The sequence below is a fragment of the Ischnura elegans genome, chromosome 3 (assembly GCF_921293095.1).
Source record: "Ischnura elegans chromosome 3, ioIscEleg1.1, whole genome shotgun sequence".
NCBI lineage: Eukaryota > Metazoa > Arthropoda > Insecta > Odonata > Coenagrionidae > Ischnura > Ischnura elegans.
In genome coordinates this window covers 48,317,656-48,339,601 of record NC_060248.1, presented here as the reverse complement: position 1 = coordinate 48,339,601, position 21,946 = coordinate 48,317,656, and the positions used below count along the sequence as shown (strand labels likewise).

General features: G+C 37.6%; 1 protein-coding gene across 1 annotated transcript in view; it reads left to right on the top strand.

The window, feature by feature from the left end:
- Window positions 1–21,946, top strand: part of LOC124155738 (Kv channel-interacting protein 4) — a 562,897-nt gene that overhangs the window by 419,403 nt on the left and 121,548 nt on the right. The window contains exon 3 of the mRNA XM_046529806.1: window positions 11,091–11,161. Within this exon, the coding sequence (XP_046385762.1) occupies window positions 11,091–11,161 (71 nt within the window). The remainder of the gene's footprint in view (window positions 1–11,090; window positions 11,162–21,946) is intronic.

Sequence of the window (21,946 nt, the reverse complement as noted above, 5' to 3'; positions counted from 1 at the left end):
TTATTTCAAAAAGAGATTCGTTCGTTTTTATGTATTTTTGTCAGTAATAGTCGATTTAATTTAAGATTGTTAAAAAATATTTTCTGTGTAGTTATTTTCTGTTTTTTTTGTATATATACTAGCGGAAATACCACTGACACCATATTGCACAGTACACCAAATCGACCTTAAATACAACTCTTGTTCGAAATCCTCTCCTGTAGGTTTCATACCGTACATATCGTCGTCTTCGTTGGAATTTTTGAACGTTTTCGCCTAATTTGAAGCTGATGTGTATGTCCGCTGATCAAATCGGATCAGCGTCTACCTGAATGCTTGGGTACTCTGACGATGGAAATCGAGATGCGGTCGAGGTTTTCGAGATGCGTATTCGGAGGAAAATGGAAAAGTTACTATAGGCAAAGAGAAAAAGGCACAAGGAAGTGCTAAAAGTGGTGGGTGATGAGAGAAGGCGCTTGTAAGGGAGGAAATAGTGTGTCTTGGCGGAGTTAGTTTCTAATAAGAAAGCGTGTATTTTAAACGGTGTTAGGAGAAAGACATTTGGGTGATCTGGGAAGTGAAAGGAATACAATTGAATTTATATATGTAACGAAATGGAATAGGTCTTATTAGGAGTGGAAGGAGTAGTTCAATATCGGGAGGAGGGTGAGATCGGATTGATTCGAAAAAGTGGTACTTGTTAACCTACCTTAGCGGTTAGAATACCTATTAATAATTTTTGCGAATTCCGCTTTCATACTCACCTTTAATAATACTTATTTCCTTCTTTCGCTCCGTTGGTCTTACTTACCTCCCAGTCTAATCTAGTGGGTTGTTTGGACTTTGATCGAGTTTGAAGTTTTAAGTGTTACTAAGGAGGTATAGCGTATTTTTTTCCGGTAAGGAGGTATATATAACAAGGTTGGAACGGTTATTTCAAAACGAGATAGGAGATAAAACCGTTATTTTTATGTGCCCCCACACTCCGGAAAAAGAAGAAATAATGATACCATGAAGATGATTTGATATGATAAAATACCTGAAAATTATATTTAAATGTTAATAGAGAAAAATTGATTTATTAAAATACAATATTTTTTTTAAGATACGTAAAATGGATACCTTTTAATTTCTGTAAACTCTTGGTTATAAACTCATCGGGCATTGACCTTATGCCCACGCCTTCTTGCATTACTGCGCCTCTCTTCATGGACGCTAGTGTGAAGTCGAAGAAAGGATCTATCTATCATTGGATTTTTTCCTCCCTCGGAAGAAATTGCGGAGCTGCTTAATTAAGCTGTAGTTGTTTTGTTTACTCGGGAAACGGAGTGCTCGCCATCTATCCAACCCTATCCACTCCACAAAGATTTTATCGAGATTCCGGTTTTTCCCTCTTACTCTCCATCGATTCTGGTGCGCTGTAAAAAACCCGCACAGATTTCCTCATCTGAGATCCGGGCGCTCACTGCGTTACACGTTTCCCCTGAGACCATAGATTGTTCGACGTCTGGGAGAGCTGCAGTTGTAGCAGTTTTTTGAATCATTGTGCAGTTTCGGCTTTTCCATCATTATTTTGTTTGTGAATCAATGCCGAGTAAACACGAGATGCTAAGTTTTTTAAATACAGTATACACGTGAAGAAAAGTGAATTTTCGTATATACACCGATATTTACGAAAATAATCTTAAAAAAATACCCCCTAAACTTTTCAAAAATATAAATATATTTCCCCTTTACCTTTGTGTAAATAAAGTGTAAATTGTTAAAAAAATAGGCCTTTATAGCATACTCAGAGCAACCAAACGTGTATTGTAATGAAAGATATTTGCATTCATCCACAATAATTTAATGCGTACTTTGCGTTTCGGTTTACAGAGCCATCATCTGGTGCAACACCAGATGATTTTGCAGATGTGTAGATGTATTTGAAAATGGTGTAATAGCCGAAACCGGTAATAAAATAGAAATTGTGAATTTTGTGGAAGTAACAAAGTGTAATATTATTAATATGGAGCCCTTCCACCACGTAAATGCTTCAAGTTTCGATTTAATTCAGATGATTTTGTACCATCTTCCCCGTACCAGATGATGACTCTGTTCTGATGCTGTGTGCCGAAACGCGTCTTATGTATTAAATAATTGTGGAAAAGTGCAACTGCCTTCCATACTTATGTGTCGAACTTCCACTATACTACGCCTGAATCGGTTGAAAAATATTGTGTTCGTACAAGGTAATTTTGTCGATCGTTATTGACAAACGGCTGAAGTTTCTAGTGTTTGAAATAAATGACCCGACAATTAAATCACGTTTTTCCTTATATTTTTTATTCTGAGTATCAAAATCATAAATATCATCGCTTCATTGGGAACAAAAGAGGAAAATTCATTATTCCTGCTACCTATTTTATTTTTCTGTACTCCAATGGGTATCGTCTTGTTCCTCGAAGCCGATGCCTCGTCTCAACCCTCCCTCTAACTCCACCGAATTCCCACGACCCATCTTGGAAACCTTTTTTTCCTTTTTGCCCAATACCTTCACTCTTAGGGGTCGAGAATTGTCTTTCCCATCCGCACAATTTATTGTAATTTATTCCTTCCACCCACTCCCTCTCCCACGCCTCTCTTCGACGGCGGGGTTTCTTTCCTCGAATTCGAATTGTGGAGATGTCGAGACATTCCAGAAAACCTCCCATCTCTCTCAATTCCACCTCATCGAACTCCTATCACCGCGCGCTATTTATTTAGCCTGCTGTTGAAAAGTATTTCTGTTCGTTGTGTCCTCTCGCATTTATTTCCTTGTCTACACACTTTCGTTGCTCGACTTCAATTTATTGTTGTTAGAATCAACCGTAACATTCTGATCAATCGTTTAATTCTCAGGGTTACGTAAAACACTATAATATTGTCGTAGCAATACCCCTCTTGTCTCAGTTACCAAATTGATTTTTATTCTTCTGTTCAGCATGAAGTCCACTACTTTTCCACGTATCAGTGAAAATTATCTTTCCGTTCCCCATTTTCAGTTTACTCAATAGCCGTCCCCTCGTCATCCCATTATTTTTATATCCTCGTATCGTAATGCTGTGATGAATAATCAGTATTTTCCTGAAAAATTTCATTTGGCATTATTATTTTCTGTTAATTTCCGATAAAGCTCCAAGTGAAAGTATTGAGAATCTAACGGTATACGAAGTCTGTTCGGAAAATAAAGGCGGAGTAAACTCTGTTATACCCTGAAGTATGACGGTAGACGAACTATTTTTTTCACGATCAATCTGTTAATCTTTAATTTGTACATGTACAGGTTATTTCCTCACATTTTTTGGGATTTTGATAGGTGCTTTTATGTTGTTTATGGTATAGGTTTATTATAGTTCCCCTAAAGTTTTGTTTGTAACTCTCCTTCCTCCGTGCCCATTTCAGTTGCCGGGTATTAAATAGCAATCAGCTTTCCCTTGCTTGGAAATGGCATTAAAAGATACCTTTTGTAAGTTTTGATGAATGAAGTGTGGAGTATTCCATAGCTTATTTATGCCTACATATTTCGATTTCGCAATGTCAAATTAGCGAGTTCTAGTTTCATTCGACATTATTTCCCATTTTACTGCGAGAATTTCTCATTTAATCCTTGCATTCAGACGCCAATTTGATTCGCTAATTGATTTTTCACCGGTGGAAATCCGTCCTGCAGTTTGAGGCATTTTGAGGTTCCCCAATCGCCTCCTATCGCTCTCTTTATCGTCGTTGAAGTTTTGGCGTTTATTTTATGGCCGGTATGACCCAAATTTCGCGAACTCATTCCCGCCGTAATGCATCACTTAGGGCGTCGCGGAAACGCTTACACCTTGGCGGAGATAGAGAGAGAACAGTTCGAAGGTCTTTCGCTTGCTTCTCCCTCGGCCGGCCGTCTCCTCGAATCACGTGCACTCTGCATCGCTTAGGGAACGGCCGGTATAGCTCATATATGGAGTCATATTTTTGTGGGTCATGGCGAGGAACGTTCCGGAGATCCGACCGACTATTCTTCGCTTAAAGACTTGCTACGGACGATATTGGCCCTGGCGCGAGCAAATGTGGACTCGAAGTTGGTTAGTCTTGACTGAAATTAAAGAAAAAAAACTTTTCTCTCACCTCGGCCTATAAGCTTAGTTAGATTTACAGTCTCATATCCTCATTGAACTCAATACATTGAATTCCGTTTTTCAAACGCTGAATATATGGTATTTCACGCATTATACATCATGCCTATCAAAATTTGTTTGAATTTTGAATTATATTTGATGTAATCATGATTTTTTTATAGTAGTGAGACCGATTAAACCGAATCACTCATTTTAAAAAATCATGTTTGCTTTCTTTACAAAAAAAATGGCATTTAAATAGTGGAGTCAACTTTCGGAGCATCTCTTGCAGGAAAAAATGGCTATTAGTTAAAGGAGAGGCGAGATAGTGGAGAATTTGAAACATTTAAACCTAAGAAAACGTGGTAATCCATGATTATGTAGTGGCAACGTAGCTTTAATTTCAAAAGCAGAGAATGTTGCTACAGCTTGATATTTTTTTCCATTTCCTACTCATTACGGAGAAATCGAGGGCCAGATTATAGAATTTATATCAAAGCAGAAGAGAAGAATAATTTTTCTTTCGCCATCGTTATTTCTTTTTTTTCGCTGCTGCCATCATGAAACATTTTGGTACTCTTGGAGCACTTCAGTTTTGCATTTGTAGCGAGGTATCGTTTTTTATCCACTATCATATCAGTCAACTCCGAGGTCTAGATCAGGTTTCATCTTCTTTTATTCTTAAATCAATCCCACTACGTTGATTTAGTCATTTGTGGGTCATGGAAGGGAGTTCCTCCATTTTCTATTATCCGCATAAGTACTTGTTACGGGCGATATTGGCCCCAGCACGGAAATGTGGACTCGAGGGTGGTCGACTGTGAGAAAATATTGCGGCACGCCACGCCGGACGCGACTGCAGGAATACCACTCGATAATGAAGGCTACGGCCCAGAGTCTGCCGGGAGGCGGCATACGGTAGGCATGGAAACGGCCCCACCTAAGTCCTGGCAAGGCATGTGCTGGGGATTAGGGGTGTGATGTGCGCGTTATGAAGACCAATATTGAGGGAATATGGCTGCACCGCGAACGGGCTGTGCAACGGATTCGGGGGTAACGGCGAGTGGGATAATAAAAAAAATTCCTTATCTTTCGCTCGATATTTCATTACCCTTTCCAAAAAACCGTTATTTTCTCATCCTCGTATTTTTCGTTGCCTAGTTGGGCCTTAAAATGACTAACGACATTCTTTGGCTAATGACATTCTTTCCTGTAAGAAATGGAAAAAATAGCTTATTTTCAATTCGCAATTGTTTTCTCTCACTAGATATCTTATTTCTTTCTCTGGAATATGCTATTTTTATATTCTTGAACCCCACAGGACTTCATTGTAGCGTGAGATATCATGGTGAAGATTATGAAGAGCTGGAAGGATTTTAGCCTAGCGCACATCAAGAGCCGTCAAAATTAGTTTTATTCCCTTCTGTGTAAAATGGAACAAAATGAAGTTAAAATTCGTTATGTTTTATTCGTAGATTCTTTAATTAATCTGAAATGAATAAGTTACATTAAATTCTCACATTTTGGTTTCAAGGTTCCTAAAAAATTTTGTGTCAAGTTATTGTTTTTTTGTTTATGGAGTTGAAAATTGAAATGTAATATTAATGCTATGCTTTCAATGTGCCACTATGTAGGATAAATGGAACCTTTTGACAAGCCTAAGACAAGGCTTTGAAGGACCAAGTTGTATACAATAATAAAAGCAATCTATGTATCATTAAAATATTACTATGATCGAGGATAGACCCAAAAAAATAAAAAAAATCCTGATGGTTTATTTTGGTACTGCTTATAGGAGGAGATGAGGTTAATCAAAATCGGCGAAATACGTTTACGCTCTCCCTCTCCCTATCCGGTGAATCCGAAATAGCCGTGACTAAACGTGGAAACCGTTATTTTTTGCTGTTTAATTCCAAATTTACTTTAGGAATCTACGAGAACGTTTATGCGGTCCATGTCTTTGTTGGTTAGATATAACTGCAGGTATTTTTTACCCCTATATTTCTTTGAAGGTCTGCTTTCCCTTCTCTGTGAAAAATGTGTGGCCTCCTTATTTAAAACTAAATTCAGTGCCATTGTGGATAGATAAAGTAAAACATTTTTTTTTTTTTTGGGATGAATAAAAAGTATGAGTTTCTACACATTCCCATGGATATGGAATCGCACAGTGGTTCTGAATTAAAGGCAAGCAGCATTAAAAATACGCCGGGCACCTATTGCACGTCAAGTTTGAGCCTTTTTTACTCACATTTTTCGCTGCAATCGTACATTTGTGTACGTTAGATGATAATTTTTTAAGTTCATATTGTATTTTTGGTCAGCGGAAACTGCAGTAATCATTATTGTGGTGAAGAGTTTTTTAGTTACACGTTTGACAAAATTCTGTAGTTCTAAAGAAAGACAATTTTGTCGTCGTACACCAGGAGAGTATAATTGCATCGAATTTTCCTCAAGCGCTTTTTAGCCCCACGAATATGGAATCTTATCTCGCTGTTCGTTTACGTGGTTACAAATAAATGATAGAGTGAAAGAGTCTCGAGTTTTATTAATCATTTCATTTCGTCATCTTGACTCAAATAATCTGAAAGGTGAGTGAAAAAATTAAAGTTACAGGTAAAGGTTTCTCGGCTAACTTCTCTGTTCATTTGCTCCGACTTCTGCCAACGTTTCGACAGCTAAAACAACCCTATAGTCTTCCAAGATATTAACCAAACCTAGAAAAACTCTGCGTCAGCAGGAAGCTCAATTATTCGTGCCCTAAAAAACAGTTATGGTTGTTGAAACATTGGAAGAATGTGCAACTGACCCGGGGGTTACCCGAAAAACTATCTACGTACACCAAAAAGCCTGAAAATAATTTCACTAATGCTATATTTGAGAATCTTCAAGCGACAGGAAACGTTAAAATAACAAGGAATATCGTAGAAAATTTCTGGAGTTGTGCACCCGCAGTTTCCGAAGTTCCAGTACATGTCTTCATAGACTTTATCGACTGATACTTTATGTTAATTTGAAGGCTCTTATTTTTTTTATTTGAAGGATTTTTACATTTATTTATCATATTTTATCGACATCAGGTCTAACTATGTCTAGAAGTTTTAACTCAGAAATGATTTATCAAAATCTCATCACACGCATATTCTACTTTGGATAAACTTTTGAAAATCCACTTATTAATTGTAAAAAACTTTGTCGAATGTATCTTTTAATTTCAATATCATCCTTATATTTCTCTGCCTTTTATTATGAATTTGCTTAAATTCCTAAATCGTATTGGAAATACCGTCTTGATTCTCTCGGCTACTTTGCTTTAGCTTAGCATTCTTTAATAATGACTTTTTATCTCTTTCTATCTAACATCATCTGCCGTAATTCCTCTCATATAAATATTTCGAGGAATAATCCTGAATTTAATCCGAGCGCACTTTACCGAGAGTGGAAAGATATTCACAGCCAATTAAGAGCCCCCCCTTTATTTAGAAAGGTCAGCATTTCTCCGGAGACCAGATATTTCACTCCAATTTTTAATTTCACGCTCCAAAGCCTCCTTTTAAAGGTCAAGGAGATATTTTAGCGCCCCCACAACCTCTCCGCCTCTTGTCATAGCTCAGGAAATTGGTAAAATCGAGGAAAAAGGAAGGGAATCGATAAGGTTTTGGCGGCTATTAATTTGGGAAGAGATTGAAAGTTGAGTACTCTCTTCTACCTGGCATGGCTTATGAAGGTGGATGATTTGACTCAAGCAATCTGAGGTGATATCGTATCTCATATTTATTGCTTAATATGAGATCTTCTTCTTCAATCAGAGCTAATCTTCCATTCTGCATTCCAAGGCAAACACTGTAGATTTGCGTTTCATAATCTTGCACGCATTTCGGAAAATGTCGCCGTATTTATGGAAACCTTCTACCGCGGGCATATTGATCTAAGCTTGAAGAATTTTGTTACATATCAAAACACATGTTTTAAGGTAAACTTTGAGAAACTAAGTTTATTGTGCTCTTTGGTAGCAGTTGCTCAGTGAAGTCAGTTGATTACTACCATTTTCCGAGGCAGATTCATTTTATTTTTCCCAAAAGTGGACTCCTAGCGTCACGGTCATAAGTTTTCCAATCAATTTTATCCTCTCCTAGATTCCATTTTGGAATAAAAAAAGTTAATATCGATTCTGGTTCCCAAGTATACCTTATTTCTGATGCAGAGGGTTTTCGCCTTGTATTTTCTGTCCAGGAAAAACTCATTAGCTAATGGAGTAATGGCTGGGCGTGACCCACCTGGAGCATTTTGTTTCCCAACCACGAATGTGTTATTGATCTCAGTTTGTTGAAATGTTTTGCAGAGTACACTCTTATGCGCTTAAAATATGTAGGTAATGCATACGGTACTTTTTTCCTTTCCCTTAATTGTTGTTCCATCTTTGTGGAAATCCTGTAATAAGCCAGTTAAGTAATAAAAATCACAGAAAATATGATTTTTTATTTTCCAATCAAATCTTTAACCATACGTTAAAGGTAGGTAGGAATTTTGATGTATGGCCTATAATTGTGGATAGGAGAGAGAAATGGAGAGCTGCGTCAAACCAATCTTAGGATTGTTGACTAATGATGATGATGGCCTATGATTAAATGGGTCTTGAATTTCGTGTTACAGCATATTTCCGATGGTTTTTTCATTAGCAAACACTATAAACACATTCAAATGTTGTAGTGGCTTGCCATTTTACTTGAATCTGGGTAATTGGAGCAATGGAGCCAAGAACTTGAATTATATATGTGTGCATATTTAGGCTCAGGAAATGTGGTCCCAATTCCTGTGCAGTGGGATATTATCAGACTTTTATGGCTTTTCTTTCTCTTTAATGACTTGTTAAACTTTGTGCAAGGACAAAGGATCATATTAGCACTTTAATTAATTCCAAATTCCCTCCTTTCTATGTTTTGTTATATAGGTTATCTGATACTATTAAGCTAATCTGTGGTTGTGTGTATGCCTCTTTCCCTATTTCGGAGGGTAAACTTTGTGGATACAGGGGTAACTTGGTTCATTACAATTATATTGAAACTAATTCCACTCCGGGAAATAAAATGGAATGTAAACGATGCTTTCGGTGAGTGTCGAGAAATCTTGTATGGTTTACAAACTATTTTTTAGATGTTTGTTTTTATTTTCACCGCCAGCTGACTGAACTGGAGTGTGTTTTTCGATAAACCTGTATAAATTATATACATTAGATAAGCGACATGCGGATGTGCATAAATCATTACTTGCGCGAGGAAAATTCTTATTATCGTATGTTTACACTAAAAATTGTGACCAAATACCGAAAGTCTCTTTAACCTTTACGTGTTATCTTTGAGTCTTCTAGTACTTCGATTTTTAAAAAATTGATCTTGCCTCGTATTTAATTTTGTATTTTATATTATTTTCGTGTTTTAAAATAGAGTACTTTTTCAGTTAATGTCTGTATCGACATTGGTGGATGAGAGGAATAGGAGTAAGGAAGTTGCTGGAATGGCCCTGTAGTGGAGGAGGATGGAGTTACGTAGTGGACTATTTTCCTCCCCAATATAAATCATAGCGGTGGTTCACCTCGGTGGAGCGGTGATTTGCGAATGTGAGAATCCCCAGGTGGTGGACCTTAAACAACTCTCCAATTACGCGGAATGGTTTTCGGCGAGCCGCTTTACGAGCTTCTCCTGTTTACCCATTGCCTATTACGCTTTTGGGAATTGCGTTTCAGAGCCGTGAAGGAGGCGAACTCGCTTTGATCACTGGCATCGAGATCAAGGGAAGGGAAACACGGCGGATGGCGGTTTTATGCCTGGCTTTTGGCGAGTGATGAGGCTTCATCTGTCATACTCCTTCTTTTCTGGAAAATTAGCCCTTTTTATCTTCGCCTGCAGTCAGTTATCGGCCTTCAACTTCAGCATTTGAAGGATTAAGTTTCTTTAATCACGATGGAATTCATGCTGTGGATACACTATCTAGATACGATAAAAAGGTAATGATATATACAGATATTCGTTATTTATTTTCGCCATATTTTTTCTGGGATAAGGACAGGTATACGAGAGAGGTCTTCTATATAAATATACAATTCTCACAAGACCTTTCAGCGTCTTGTCAACTCGAAATATCTGAAAAATTAATAGAATATTCTCTTGCATTGCGTGTTGTAAACGAGCATCATCTAGAAAATATGCTGTAAATTAGTATGCTGCCTCCGACTACGGGGTTATTTGAGTATCACCAAGAAATGATTGTGTTTTATATCCTAAATTCGTTCTCATTCGTCTTAACTATTTCTGTCTGGGATATTACCTGTAATAACAAGAATATTTTTGCTGGTTACTTGGTTTGAATCTTTTGAGTATTTTCTGACTGGTCATTTAGAACAGTCTCAACCACTATCTCATTACTTTCTTAAGAAATAAATATCAACTGATTTTGGCGTGACTAGGCGGAACGAGGAGGTATCCATGGTAGAAGAAAAACACAGCACAGGTCCACAAACTTTGGTGGAATTGTACTGTGTTTTGAACTTCCACAAAAGTTTGTGGAACTGTACTGAGTTTTTTTTGTACCATGAATTGTTAAGGAATATTCTTGTTTTCACATATCCCCAAGCAGTTGTGACCAAACCCGTTAGACCAACTATCTTTTTGCGCATCTTCTTTGACTGCTCTCTTTTTCCATTTTTTTTAATGAATGGTCATACCTCTTACCATTCTTGCAAGTCTTCACCGCCAATATCATTGCACATATTTATCCAACTTTACTATTCCAACTTTATTTTTCCTACTTTTCCTTATTTTATTTATCCTACTTTGACTATTCCGACAATTCTTCATGTGCTCCGTATCTATTAAATCTCACGGAGGGTGGGTAAAGTTCATTCCTTTAGCTATATGGAATCCTATCTTCACATTAAAGTAAACTGATTTTAAAAGATGATTTTGTTCATCTGGCACTGTTTCTTTCTACTTTCAGACTCAACACTCTACGCCCATTATGTGTTCAAGGCCTTCGACGTCAACAGTAACGGCGCTATAAGCTTCAGGGTGAGTAAATATGGAACTAAATAATCTTCCTCGAATAAAAAAAAGCATTATTCCTTCTTATGAAAATTATTTTTATTCGAAGATACTGGTAAAAGGTAAATATTTTTCTTTTCATATGATAATTAAATGGATGCATCGACTACTGAGCGGTGAGGGTATGTTGCAAACGGAGTTAGTGGGTAGAATGTTGGGTAAACGTGGGTGAGGAAGGAATGGAATAGGATTTTTTAGATAGAATGAAAGGGAGGGGGCCGCATTTTGAATTCAAGAAGGAAGTCCATGAAGACTGCCCGAATAATTCTTAAATACTCAGTGAACACCTAAATTTATCGGTATAGTACTTTATTATAAAAATTATTGTAAGGGTAGCCGGAAATATGGTGACGAAGATGTCTCCTCGAGAATAAATCGAAAACACGGGAATATGACTATTCTGCCAGCTTGGCACACAGAATTTACTCTAAGAAAATTGATTATCATGAGTTATTACTTGGATATCTAATGAGAGACGGTAACTAAATGATAAATTTACATGCGAAGCAATTTTCACTTAAATCAACTTAATTTAAATTTTTTATTTTCGCTATATCAGATGTGTTTAATTAAGCTATCCAATGAGTTTCTTATGTGCTGACAGTCGATACTGCTCAATTCAAGGGAAAATACTGGCTACTTTTTAGTTAGAGTATTAATACTTGCATGTGAATAATTTTTGTTTCATGGTGTCGGATATATTGGACGACTTCTGCCATTTTATCCAACCTCACACAGCCACGACTAGCTTATTTTCTCGAAGGTACAAGGAGAGTGGGGGATACTTGAGAAAACCGCCATGGCAATAACATTTGCTAATGGGCGCCGCGAGATAATTCCCTCCCTTCATGTGCCTCACATTCATTTCACCTATTCAACGCGCCAGCCTCTTTCTCCCTCTCTATTCTTCCCCACCCTCCTCAGATGCACCTTCCTCGCAGCGGGGCTGTTGGTCGGCTAGAATGGGAGAAATAAGCGCGGGCGAGAATGCTAAATGATTCTTTCCTCCCTCCCTCTCCCCTGGTGGAAAACCGTGGAGCACGAATGCCACTTATTTCGTCACGGACAAAAGAGTTGTTGTTTCATTTTTTCCTATTCAAGTGGAGAAATGAGGGACCCGCCAAAGTATCTGCCGGGTATTGTTCTCGAGGCTCGAGGAAGTGGAGACAAGGGGGGGAGGATGGAGGCCGGAAAACGTTTGTCTGGTACTGCAGAGGGGCAGAATCGCTACTTGTCGGCTGTGTAGATGCTTCGGCGTGGCGGGAGAAGATAATGAGAATAGACTTTTGTTTTTGCGGCAAGCGCAAGAGGAGCTCTCTTGGCTATGTGAACAATAAAGGGAAGATGATGTTAGGCGATATCGGTGGTTTCTGCGGAAAAATAGCATTTATCCAGACGTCGATTAGGTTCCTTACATTTACAACCCTCTTCTCGTCGGCTAAATACCATTGTAGAATGTTCTTTCTGCAGTTCATGGTGTGTACTGTGGTAGAAGTGATCTCACCACTCAACCATTGAGAAATTAGTCCGACAATGAGTGGCGGTTTAATTATAGTCAAATACTAAGAGCATCAATGCGCAATCAGAAATTGATGTGTGGTTTTCTTTTCGTCACGTCACTCTCGCTGTTAGTTTAGGAAACATTGATTGATTAATCAAAATTTATTTAGCCTATGGAAGTGCGGCAGAAAATTGCCTTAGACGATACTATTCCTAATAATAATGTGAGTAAGGTTAAGTGCCCTAAATGTGAGTGTGTCGAAAGATTCCTGTTCGTATTCACCAATTTTCCAATTTTTTCAATTTGTTATTACCAATAGTACACTTTCTTTGCATTAAAGTTTTTTTACCTTCTACATTAGGTTATCTTTCTGGATATTAATAGAGTTTCATGAAAGATCTCTTGAGCGTCCAGCATCGAGTCTGGGGATATCGTTGCTAATTTCTAATTCAAGGAGAAATATCATAAGGAAATAATGCATAACGGAATAAATGTGTTAGCATTTTAAGGATAGTTAATTATTGGATGAAGAGGAGAGCCGTATCAAACCATCCTCGGATTTGCTGACTGTTGTTGATGAATTAATCTTCTATTAATGTCCTCATTTCAAACCTGCCGCGCGAATGGTGGTAAAATTCACATTAATTGCCATAAGAGAAAATTCCCATGGACCGGGAAGTTAACCACGGATCTTTAGCCTTTCGGGCCACTTCGCTATCCAGGTTCTTTAATTCCTATGGAGTCTCATTATTAGGAATTCCCAGTCAGTAGTTTCATGTAAAGTTTACACATAGATGACTATTCCTGCTATCTCTAAAGGTGTTTTAAAACAATGACAAAGGAGGTTAATTTTTTTAATACGTTAAGTATTAAAAGATCGTAGGTTTTCTCGGCAAGTATTGTTTATAAAATCTTCTCGGCTTGGGCACCGGGTAAGGTTTTTTAAGGCCTAAAACAGCCTTACCTAGTGAAAAGTAGAGTTTTTTTTATCAACTTTGAACATTGGTTAGACTTTTTAAAATAGGTATTAAAAGTATCGGTTGGACTTTCTTTTAATTATACGTATAGATGACTATTCCTTCTATCTCTTAAGGTGTTTTGAAACAATGAAAAAGGAGGTTAGTTTTTTAAATACGCTAGGTATTAAAAGATCATAGGTTTTCCCGGCAAATATTATCGATAAAATCGTCTTCAAGAAGATTTAATCAGCGTTAAGCATTGATTACACTTTTTTTTAATAGGTTAAGGGCTGTTACAAGTCACTCATGTAATTATCACTCATACTAGTCAGTCATGAAATTAACCACCCTCAGGGAAGGAGAGCGGGGGCAGAAGCCTTCGTCCACTCGTGTATTTTTTTCCCTTGTCACAGAGTGGCTTTCGTTCGCACAGTTTCCACTCCTAGAAGAAAACTAATGGCGAGGATTAAGCCAGGAAGGTGAGGACGGAATGGCGGTGGATTACGGTGGCGGCCACTTGCACGTAATTCCTTTGCTCAGCGCCTGGTAGCATTTGAGAAAATTAGGTAAAACCTTTCTGACCCCTTCGGGCATTAAGGAATTTTATCCCTTCAAAATAGCGGTTAAATTCCGTGGAGGCACTGGGAACGTTGATGCATTTGGCTGCAGTTAGTGCGTTGGATATTCTGTACGTTACCTAACATTCTACTCGTTTTAGACGCTTGGCTGAAACCTCAAGAGTAAATGTAAAAAGGGACGCCTAAGACAGCTGCGCTAAACCCATAAGCTGGTACTATAACATTGACGCCCCTATCGTCCAAACTTTCCGTAGAAAATTTATTAATGTTACAAATGAAATACTTATAAATGCATTCTATTATACTACGGATACCTCTCCTTGCTTGTGATTAAGAAGGGCAATGTACATCAAACTTTTTATTGAAAAGACACAGCATATAAATAAACGTCATCCTTGTTATCCGGCAATCAGACACGCCATATCAGGCTTAGTATAAATCTATGCATAAAAGACCAAATGGCCATGTGGAAGACATACAGTGAGGCTGAAAATTTCGGTCATTTTGTTAAATCGTATGCATCATTGAAATTATTGCCCGGTTTATAAAGGTGTTTACTATAGATCTCTTTAACATTTAGTATTGAGTCCAAATATAAGGTATTCCAGGTTATTTCCATTGTGTAAGTATAAAATGGGTAAGTGATGGAACATTTAAAAGAAAAATATATGTAATTACTTGAGTGTAAGGCTGAAGAGGTTATAAAATGTGTCGTAATGATTGTTAATAGTCTCGGTTCAAGCTTGAAAAAATAAGTAGAATTAGTTCCAGGCCACAGTGTAAGAGAATAATGGCCTTCTTGATCGGATTTAAAAAAATTACTACTCGGTGATTAATTTTTCAATTTTTGGTGTAGTGTTTTCTTCACTCTAGCGAGGTTGGATCTTGGTGCAAAGGCGAAAACTGGGTGATAACAAATCTATATCGCGTCATCGGTTTTGGACGCGAAAGATATAGGTAATTGACTTGATATTTCTTATCTTGGTGAGGACGCACAATGGAAGTATTTTCATCATTATTTTTTGTAGAATTAATGGTGCATGAATATTTCAAATTAGAGTATTCCTCTATCTCATCCGAAGCGATTTCACGTTGGTAAAATAGGGTAAATTCCTTCATCAAAGAAAGCGAAAGGCATTGATTGCGATTCGCTACCCAACATTAGTGTATTCATATTATGTAAATTATTTGGTTTTAGAAATCCCAGTTTAAACGAGTGTTGATGGCCAATTTCAACGTCATTTGAAAAAGGCCATATTGGTGCCCATGCAATGCCGCTCCACGTGACATCACAGGGGCCCAGATGCTATACGAGTAGTCAGGAGTTTTACATCGTCTGAGATTACCAATGCCTGTATGAGGAACAGAGCTCAGGGAAACATGTCTTAATAATCACCTATTAAAATTGGCTATGGCTGAAAAGTTACCTTTGCTTGAAAGGGTATTAATAATCCTTATTTAAGCAAACTCAAAAACCAAGGTACTCTGATACCTGCTAGCAGCCTGCATCGTAACGACTCTTATAGCTTCGCACTAAGGTAGCCTCACACGGCGGAAGCCGGGACCAGAATAACTTCATACGGGCTTTTCCTAGCATTCATACTTAGTTGTCGCATTTTCGCGCGCTTGAAAGTTTCGATTTCTCATTTTCTCATTTAATCGCGAAAAATAGATATCGTCATTTAAAAATATAAAAACGCGAAATACGTACTCCAGGAGTAATAATATTTCGATTTAGGCAAAAAATAGGAAATCACCCTATTATCACCAAGTTATAATTTCGATATTAACATTGTTTTAAAATTTGGAGTTAGCATCCCTTTCATAGACATAAAAATCGAGAATTCGGTTGCCAACCCTGGAAAGGTTGCCAAACGATGGAGTAAATCATCAGGGCTAGAGATTATCCAGACAATCGTTATTAAAATGGTGGAATGTCAGATGTTAAAATTAAAGTATACTTAGAGTAAGGTAGCCCTTCTATACGTATGTATTATTCAATCTACGCCATGGGCGCAGCTAAGAATTAAGGCTGGGGCGGGGGTTTAGGCAGAAAAACTAGTACTTAGAGGTATGGGGGTATTGCATACTCGCCAGAGTAAGCGGGAGGTGCGGGGGCCCTCCAGAAAAATTAATGGTACAAAATGGCGAGTTTTACGGCTTTCGGAGGGATATTTGAATAATCCTAACTGTATTCAATAAGTAATACTAATCCAATTAAGTGAGGCGGATTAAACTTATCCCCCAAAACCCCTCCTTGCTGCGCCACTGATATTCGCGTCTTTATTAATTGGGTGTATATCGTGCATTGAGAATAGAATATGTAACTCTTCGTGTTAAGAGTCAAATTAATCTGATTTGTTACAAAATAGGAACATTTACCAGGACAATGAACTTATTAATTTAGGCTAATATATCTGCTAGCGGGTTTTTGCCTGGAATATTATTTTTTGTCGATACCGTGATTAGGATATCTTCGTAAAGGCTCTCATTTAATTGTCAATGCTGCGTTCAAACGATACCTTGGCTAAAGCTCAGTATATTATGGGTGAAGGGAGTGAAACTTATTGCTATTCTTGACTGCATTCAGTTGGCTAGAAGTGTAATAAATATATTGGAAAGTATTATTTTATTATAACAATATATTTATTCTTCCTCTTCCAATTGAAGTGGAAAGAAGGATATCATGATTTTATGATTCCAAAAATTGGTAATTTTGCGTAATAAAATAGCTTTTTCATGGTTAATAAGTTAAAAAGAGGATAAGAATAGTTAATTCCAAATGAATAATCAAAATCCCCATAATGGATACAATTAGCGATTCTGGGTCACATTTAGGGAACATGTGACCCAAATTGATGTGTACTTATGTCATGATAAGATGGAAACAATGCAATGAGCGATATATCATGTGATTTTAAATAGATACCGATACTGCTATTGCCAAATCCTGGTTAGGCTGATCCTTCCTACTTGTGCATTACGTTTGGCTATTGTTGAGAACACTGTTTTGAAGTAATTTACTTTCAAATGAATCACCGCGTAAGCTCAATTTGTATATAAATTTTCATGTGGTTTACTGTCGTATTATCAAACGAAACACACATTTGGGTTTTTGCTCACGATATATTTTCCCTATAGGGTATAAATGGACTTTTGTCGCTTTTCCGTACACTCCATTAAACTCACCAGCGCGTCAAGTGTCTAACTAGGTCAATCCAGTTTTATGTTTTATGCTTCTCGCGTTTGAACCGATTCCGTCGGGCTGTGGCGAAAATCAAACAAGCATCCGACTCGCCCAGCCAACGCAACCGTCTCCACACATACGTATCATCGGCCAATCCTTTCTCCTTGAATAAATTCGCCTCCCTACGCTAATTTGAACCGATCGTCCAGCCCCCATTTTAATTTTTATTTATGCCTCTCGCGAGCGTTACTCGACAACTGTCATGTTCCGCAAACATGCATATTTAGAGCGCTTGTAAATACAGGTCCCAGTGGGAAGCAGATAAAAAAATAACTAAATTGTTGATTAATGGGTCTGCGAGGACACTTGAATTGTTCTCTCGAAACTTGGAGAATTGCATGAATTTATAATCATCGCTCTGAATATGTTCGGACCCTTGTCACCCTTCGGACCCTTCACGTGGAATTAAAAGAGAATTCCCTGCTAGTCGTTTTGAGTTTTTTTTTATTCCTTTATGGACTCTCATGAATGGAGTGACTTGCTCACTTCATAAAACTAAACGATGTTGGCACGGATCCAGTGGAGATAAGGGACACGGCTGGAGGGAGACTGGGGATTAGTCGAAAGAGATAAAGATTCGATAGTTTGTGTTGGTGAGCAGTGACGGGTGTGGGTGATTAGGGTCAGCTAGATGAATGCGAGTTTAGGTTTAAGAACGAGAGAATAGAGATTATTCGGTGAGGACCGGGGCACATTAGAGTTGGAATGTGAGGTTTCAGATAAAATACAATGGGACAAAAAATAAAACTGCAGGTGTTGGAAATATGGGTCTACAGGGAAAATTTGTAATTTTAGCTAAGTTTATTATCAGCTCTTTGGATATTTCGAAAATTTTATTGTTCTGGAAAGGAGGTTATATTATGTGGACATATCAAGGGAGATCAATTATGTAAATTCCGACCTTTCCAATGAATTAAAACTACAACTTTGAGTTGGTAATTTTTTATTTTACATTGAGGAAGTACCTCTTTCGAAATGTGCCTACCTCATATCTGAATTTAATCTTGTCGTCAATGTATAAAATGTTAAATATATCCGTAGAATTAAATATTATTCGAATAATGTGTAATCTATTTTACTATGCTGTTAGGCGGTTGCTTGCTGCTTGAGTGAAGCTTGTGTTGCCTAGGAGTGACGTAACATTTATGGAGAATAGTTTATTTTTATATTTGTATTTGTTTGGATAGTTTATATTTAGTGATATTTTACCATCCTTGTCTAACCTGGTGACAAATGTAATCTATTATCCAGCGTAAAGCCTCCGGACACCCCCAAAACCAAAGTCCTCGAAGTTCGAGTTAGCACGGGGAAACTGTATTAAATGTGTGATATCACACGCTTTTGACTTGCATGAGCTCTACCCTCACCTATCCAAACTAATCCTTGGGTTTATTCTCTGAATGAGCAGTTTTATCGGTAAAATACAGTACTATTGGAGTAAATGAGCCATAAATGATAAAAGTTTGGGCAAAAATTCGTCCGCTAAGTAAACAAAAGTCTTGTCGGAGTTTGTGATTCACTGAAGTTGCTGGGTACATATTATACGAATTGAAATACGTGTGGATGAAAGCCATACTGCCCTTTACCGAGTTTAAACATTGAAAGTTTCCCTTGAATCCGTTATCAAATTTATCCCTTAATTCCTTAACGGCTCAATGAGTTCCATAGGGAAGACTTTGATTTCGAACTCCCAACAGGTTTGCATTCGCAGCCAGCCAGACGCGACACGTGTATGAGGCAGCCGTCACGAGGTTTAATTACTGAGCAGGGTTTCATGCTCAAGTCTCCAAGCGAAGGCCGTGTTTGCTGTAAGTGCTGTTGCGACATGGTCGCGGAGTTCTAGCCCGGAAAACGGGTTATTCTGTCTTTGTGAGGGATCGAGTTACTGCGGCTAGCTCTATGTCAAATAACTGCTTAGTCGTCAGAGGGTATTGCAATCATACTAAATCGCGGTAAGCGATTTAAATATGCGTTTTTTTACATTCACGTGGTAAATGGTAACGATTTATCTCAATTTTTACGTCTTACCACTTTTTTCCTCAATAGAAATTGACAGGGCTTACAAAAGAATCGCTGAATCAGGAAAAGTATCTTATTTTCTCAATTTTCATTCAATGAATTCATTATATTTATAATTTTTACGTATCTTAATGAACCCTTTTAATGGAATCTAATGATAAATCTATCTTATTTTCTCAATTTTCATTCAATGAATTCATTATATTTATAATTTTTACGTATCTTAATGAACCCTTTTAATGGAATCTAATGATAAAATTAGCGACTCTATAACCCTACTCTAATGTAAGTGTAAATACGTAGTTATCGACGTTAAGAGACAATAATTCTAATTTAATTTCTTTAAAGTTCAATAATATTAGATAAAATACTTGAATGAGTTTCAGTAGAAATAATGAAAAGTTGGTATGATTTTGATTCGTTATAGCGAAATAGCAATGTAACGTTCGTCGTATCTTACACCTCGATTACCTTGTTTGACCATCATTTGGTTCTTTGGAATATGAATAACTGTGGTAATAATTGCATCAAATGGCATTAAATTATTATCTGCAGTTTTATCTTTTAGCTATGCTATTCGCACGTTCCCATGCCTTACAAGGAAAATATTTTCACGGGGGCACGTGCTCCCCCACCCCCATACGCTCAAAAACTTGACAAGATTTTTAATAAGGTTATTATTACGTTCGTTTTATTTTATGTATTACGGAGCCTCAATCATTTAATTTAACAGTATTAACTTTCGTATCAAAGAAATAGAATTATTTCTGCATTAATTGTTGTATTTTTTTTAAATCTCAAATATGAGAAGACCTGTCAGACCCTTGTGTCCTCCTCCTCTCCCGTCTCCCAAGAAAAAAATCCAGTACCCGCCCCTGAATCCAATAGCATTATACCTTACTTTGTATTCATTCCATGGTTTGTCAAATGCAACGTGAAGGCTAAAGGCCTGGTTACACGATATATTAACACGTACAATTTAATGTCTAAATGTATGAACGCGAGAATGTACTCCGAAATGCACCGTGCACCCAACTTGTGCGAATGCATGCACAGAAAATATAACCTATTCTAAATTGGTTCATGCAGTCGTACATTTTACGTTCCGGTCCGACAAAATCATTCACGGTACATTAACTTGTGCGTGTTAATGTACCGTGTAACCAGGCCTTTAAAAGGCAGAAGACGGCTGAAAAGGACGTGACATTTTCGATTCCTCTTTTATTTATTGTTCTAGAGTGCGTCGAACGTGAAGCCTGTTTATCTGGGGAGTAAGGGTCGCTACCTACCTTTTGCATTGTTTTAGTGAACGAAGAAAAACCTTTAAACGTTGAATTTCATCGGGCAGTGGTATGAAATAGTCAATGATTAAAGATTTGATTAAAAATGAAGTTGAGCATCCAATCTTAGGTTGTCATCTTAGAATGTGATTTTTAATTATTTTACATGCTAATACAGGGTGCTAAGTTTTTATAAGGTGCACATTCTTACTTCCTCTCCTCCTAATCCTTCGGCACATGAATCACGAGTTAATAATCACTGCTTCACAGTGTTTAATTATCTCAGCAGACTGTAAGTAACTGAAGACTTTCGAAAATTGCCCGACTCAACAAAAATCTTAATTGATTCATTAGTGCATTTATTTTCTACTGTTCCTACCTTTTGCCCGTTGCCTTTTATTTTCTACTGTTCCTACCTTTTGCCCGTTGCCTTTTAAAACGATGAAAGGAATGACTTCTATCAGGGAAGCTGTTGAGCACTTGTAAGTTATCCCAAAATTGATGAACACACTTTCGCTTTTACCAAACACCATTTCGATTTTAACATAAATATAGTTAATATCATGCAGTTAATTAATTTTTTATGTTATTAGTGTTTTGCCAGTTCATTGCCCCAATCATCATTCAGTAAATTAATATGTATGTTATTTATGTTTTGCCAGTTGACAGCAGTCCAGCGCTCCAATATGATGCGAAGTTTTCGAAACCGAAAAATGTCCAAATAATGTTTGCAGCTTCAAAACATCCATCACAAAGATTTGATCCGTAGAGTCTCTGGTCCGTGGCATGATACTTTACCCACTACATCACTGGAACAATTGTGCTCTTTAGCAGTTCCCATTCCCGAAATGTCGGTGCGTTCACAGATTTCCCGATGAGAAACCCAATTCTAGGTGAGACGTGGGAAAAGTGTACCTCGGAAAATATGGTAAGAAGAGGCTTTGGAAAAGAAGTTAGGTCTTCTACGTGTTGCCTCACTGCGATGCATGTGATTGAATCACTCTAGAACAAGGGGTATGTAGTTTGAAAACTACCGGTTGTAGAGGATATTAAGAGGACAAAATTTTGGAAGGCGGCCATTTTGAAGTAGTTCCAGAGCTGGCCGCATTCAGGCGACTAGACTGTGCGCTTTGCGTTAATTTCTTCCGCCACAGTACTTTATTTAGGA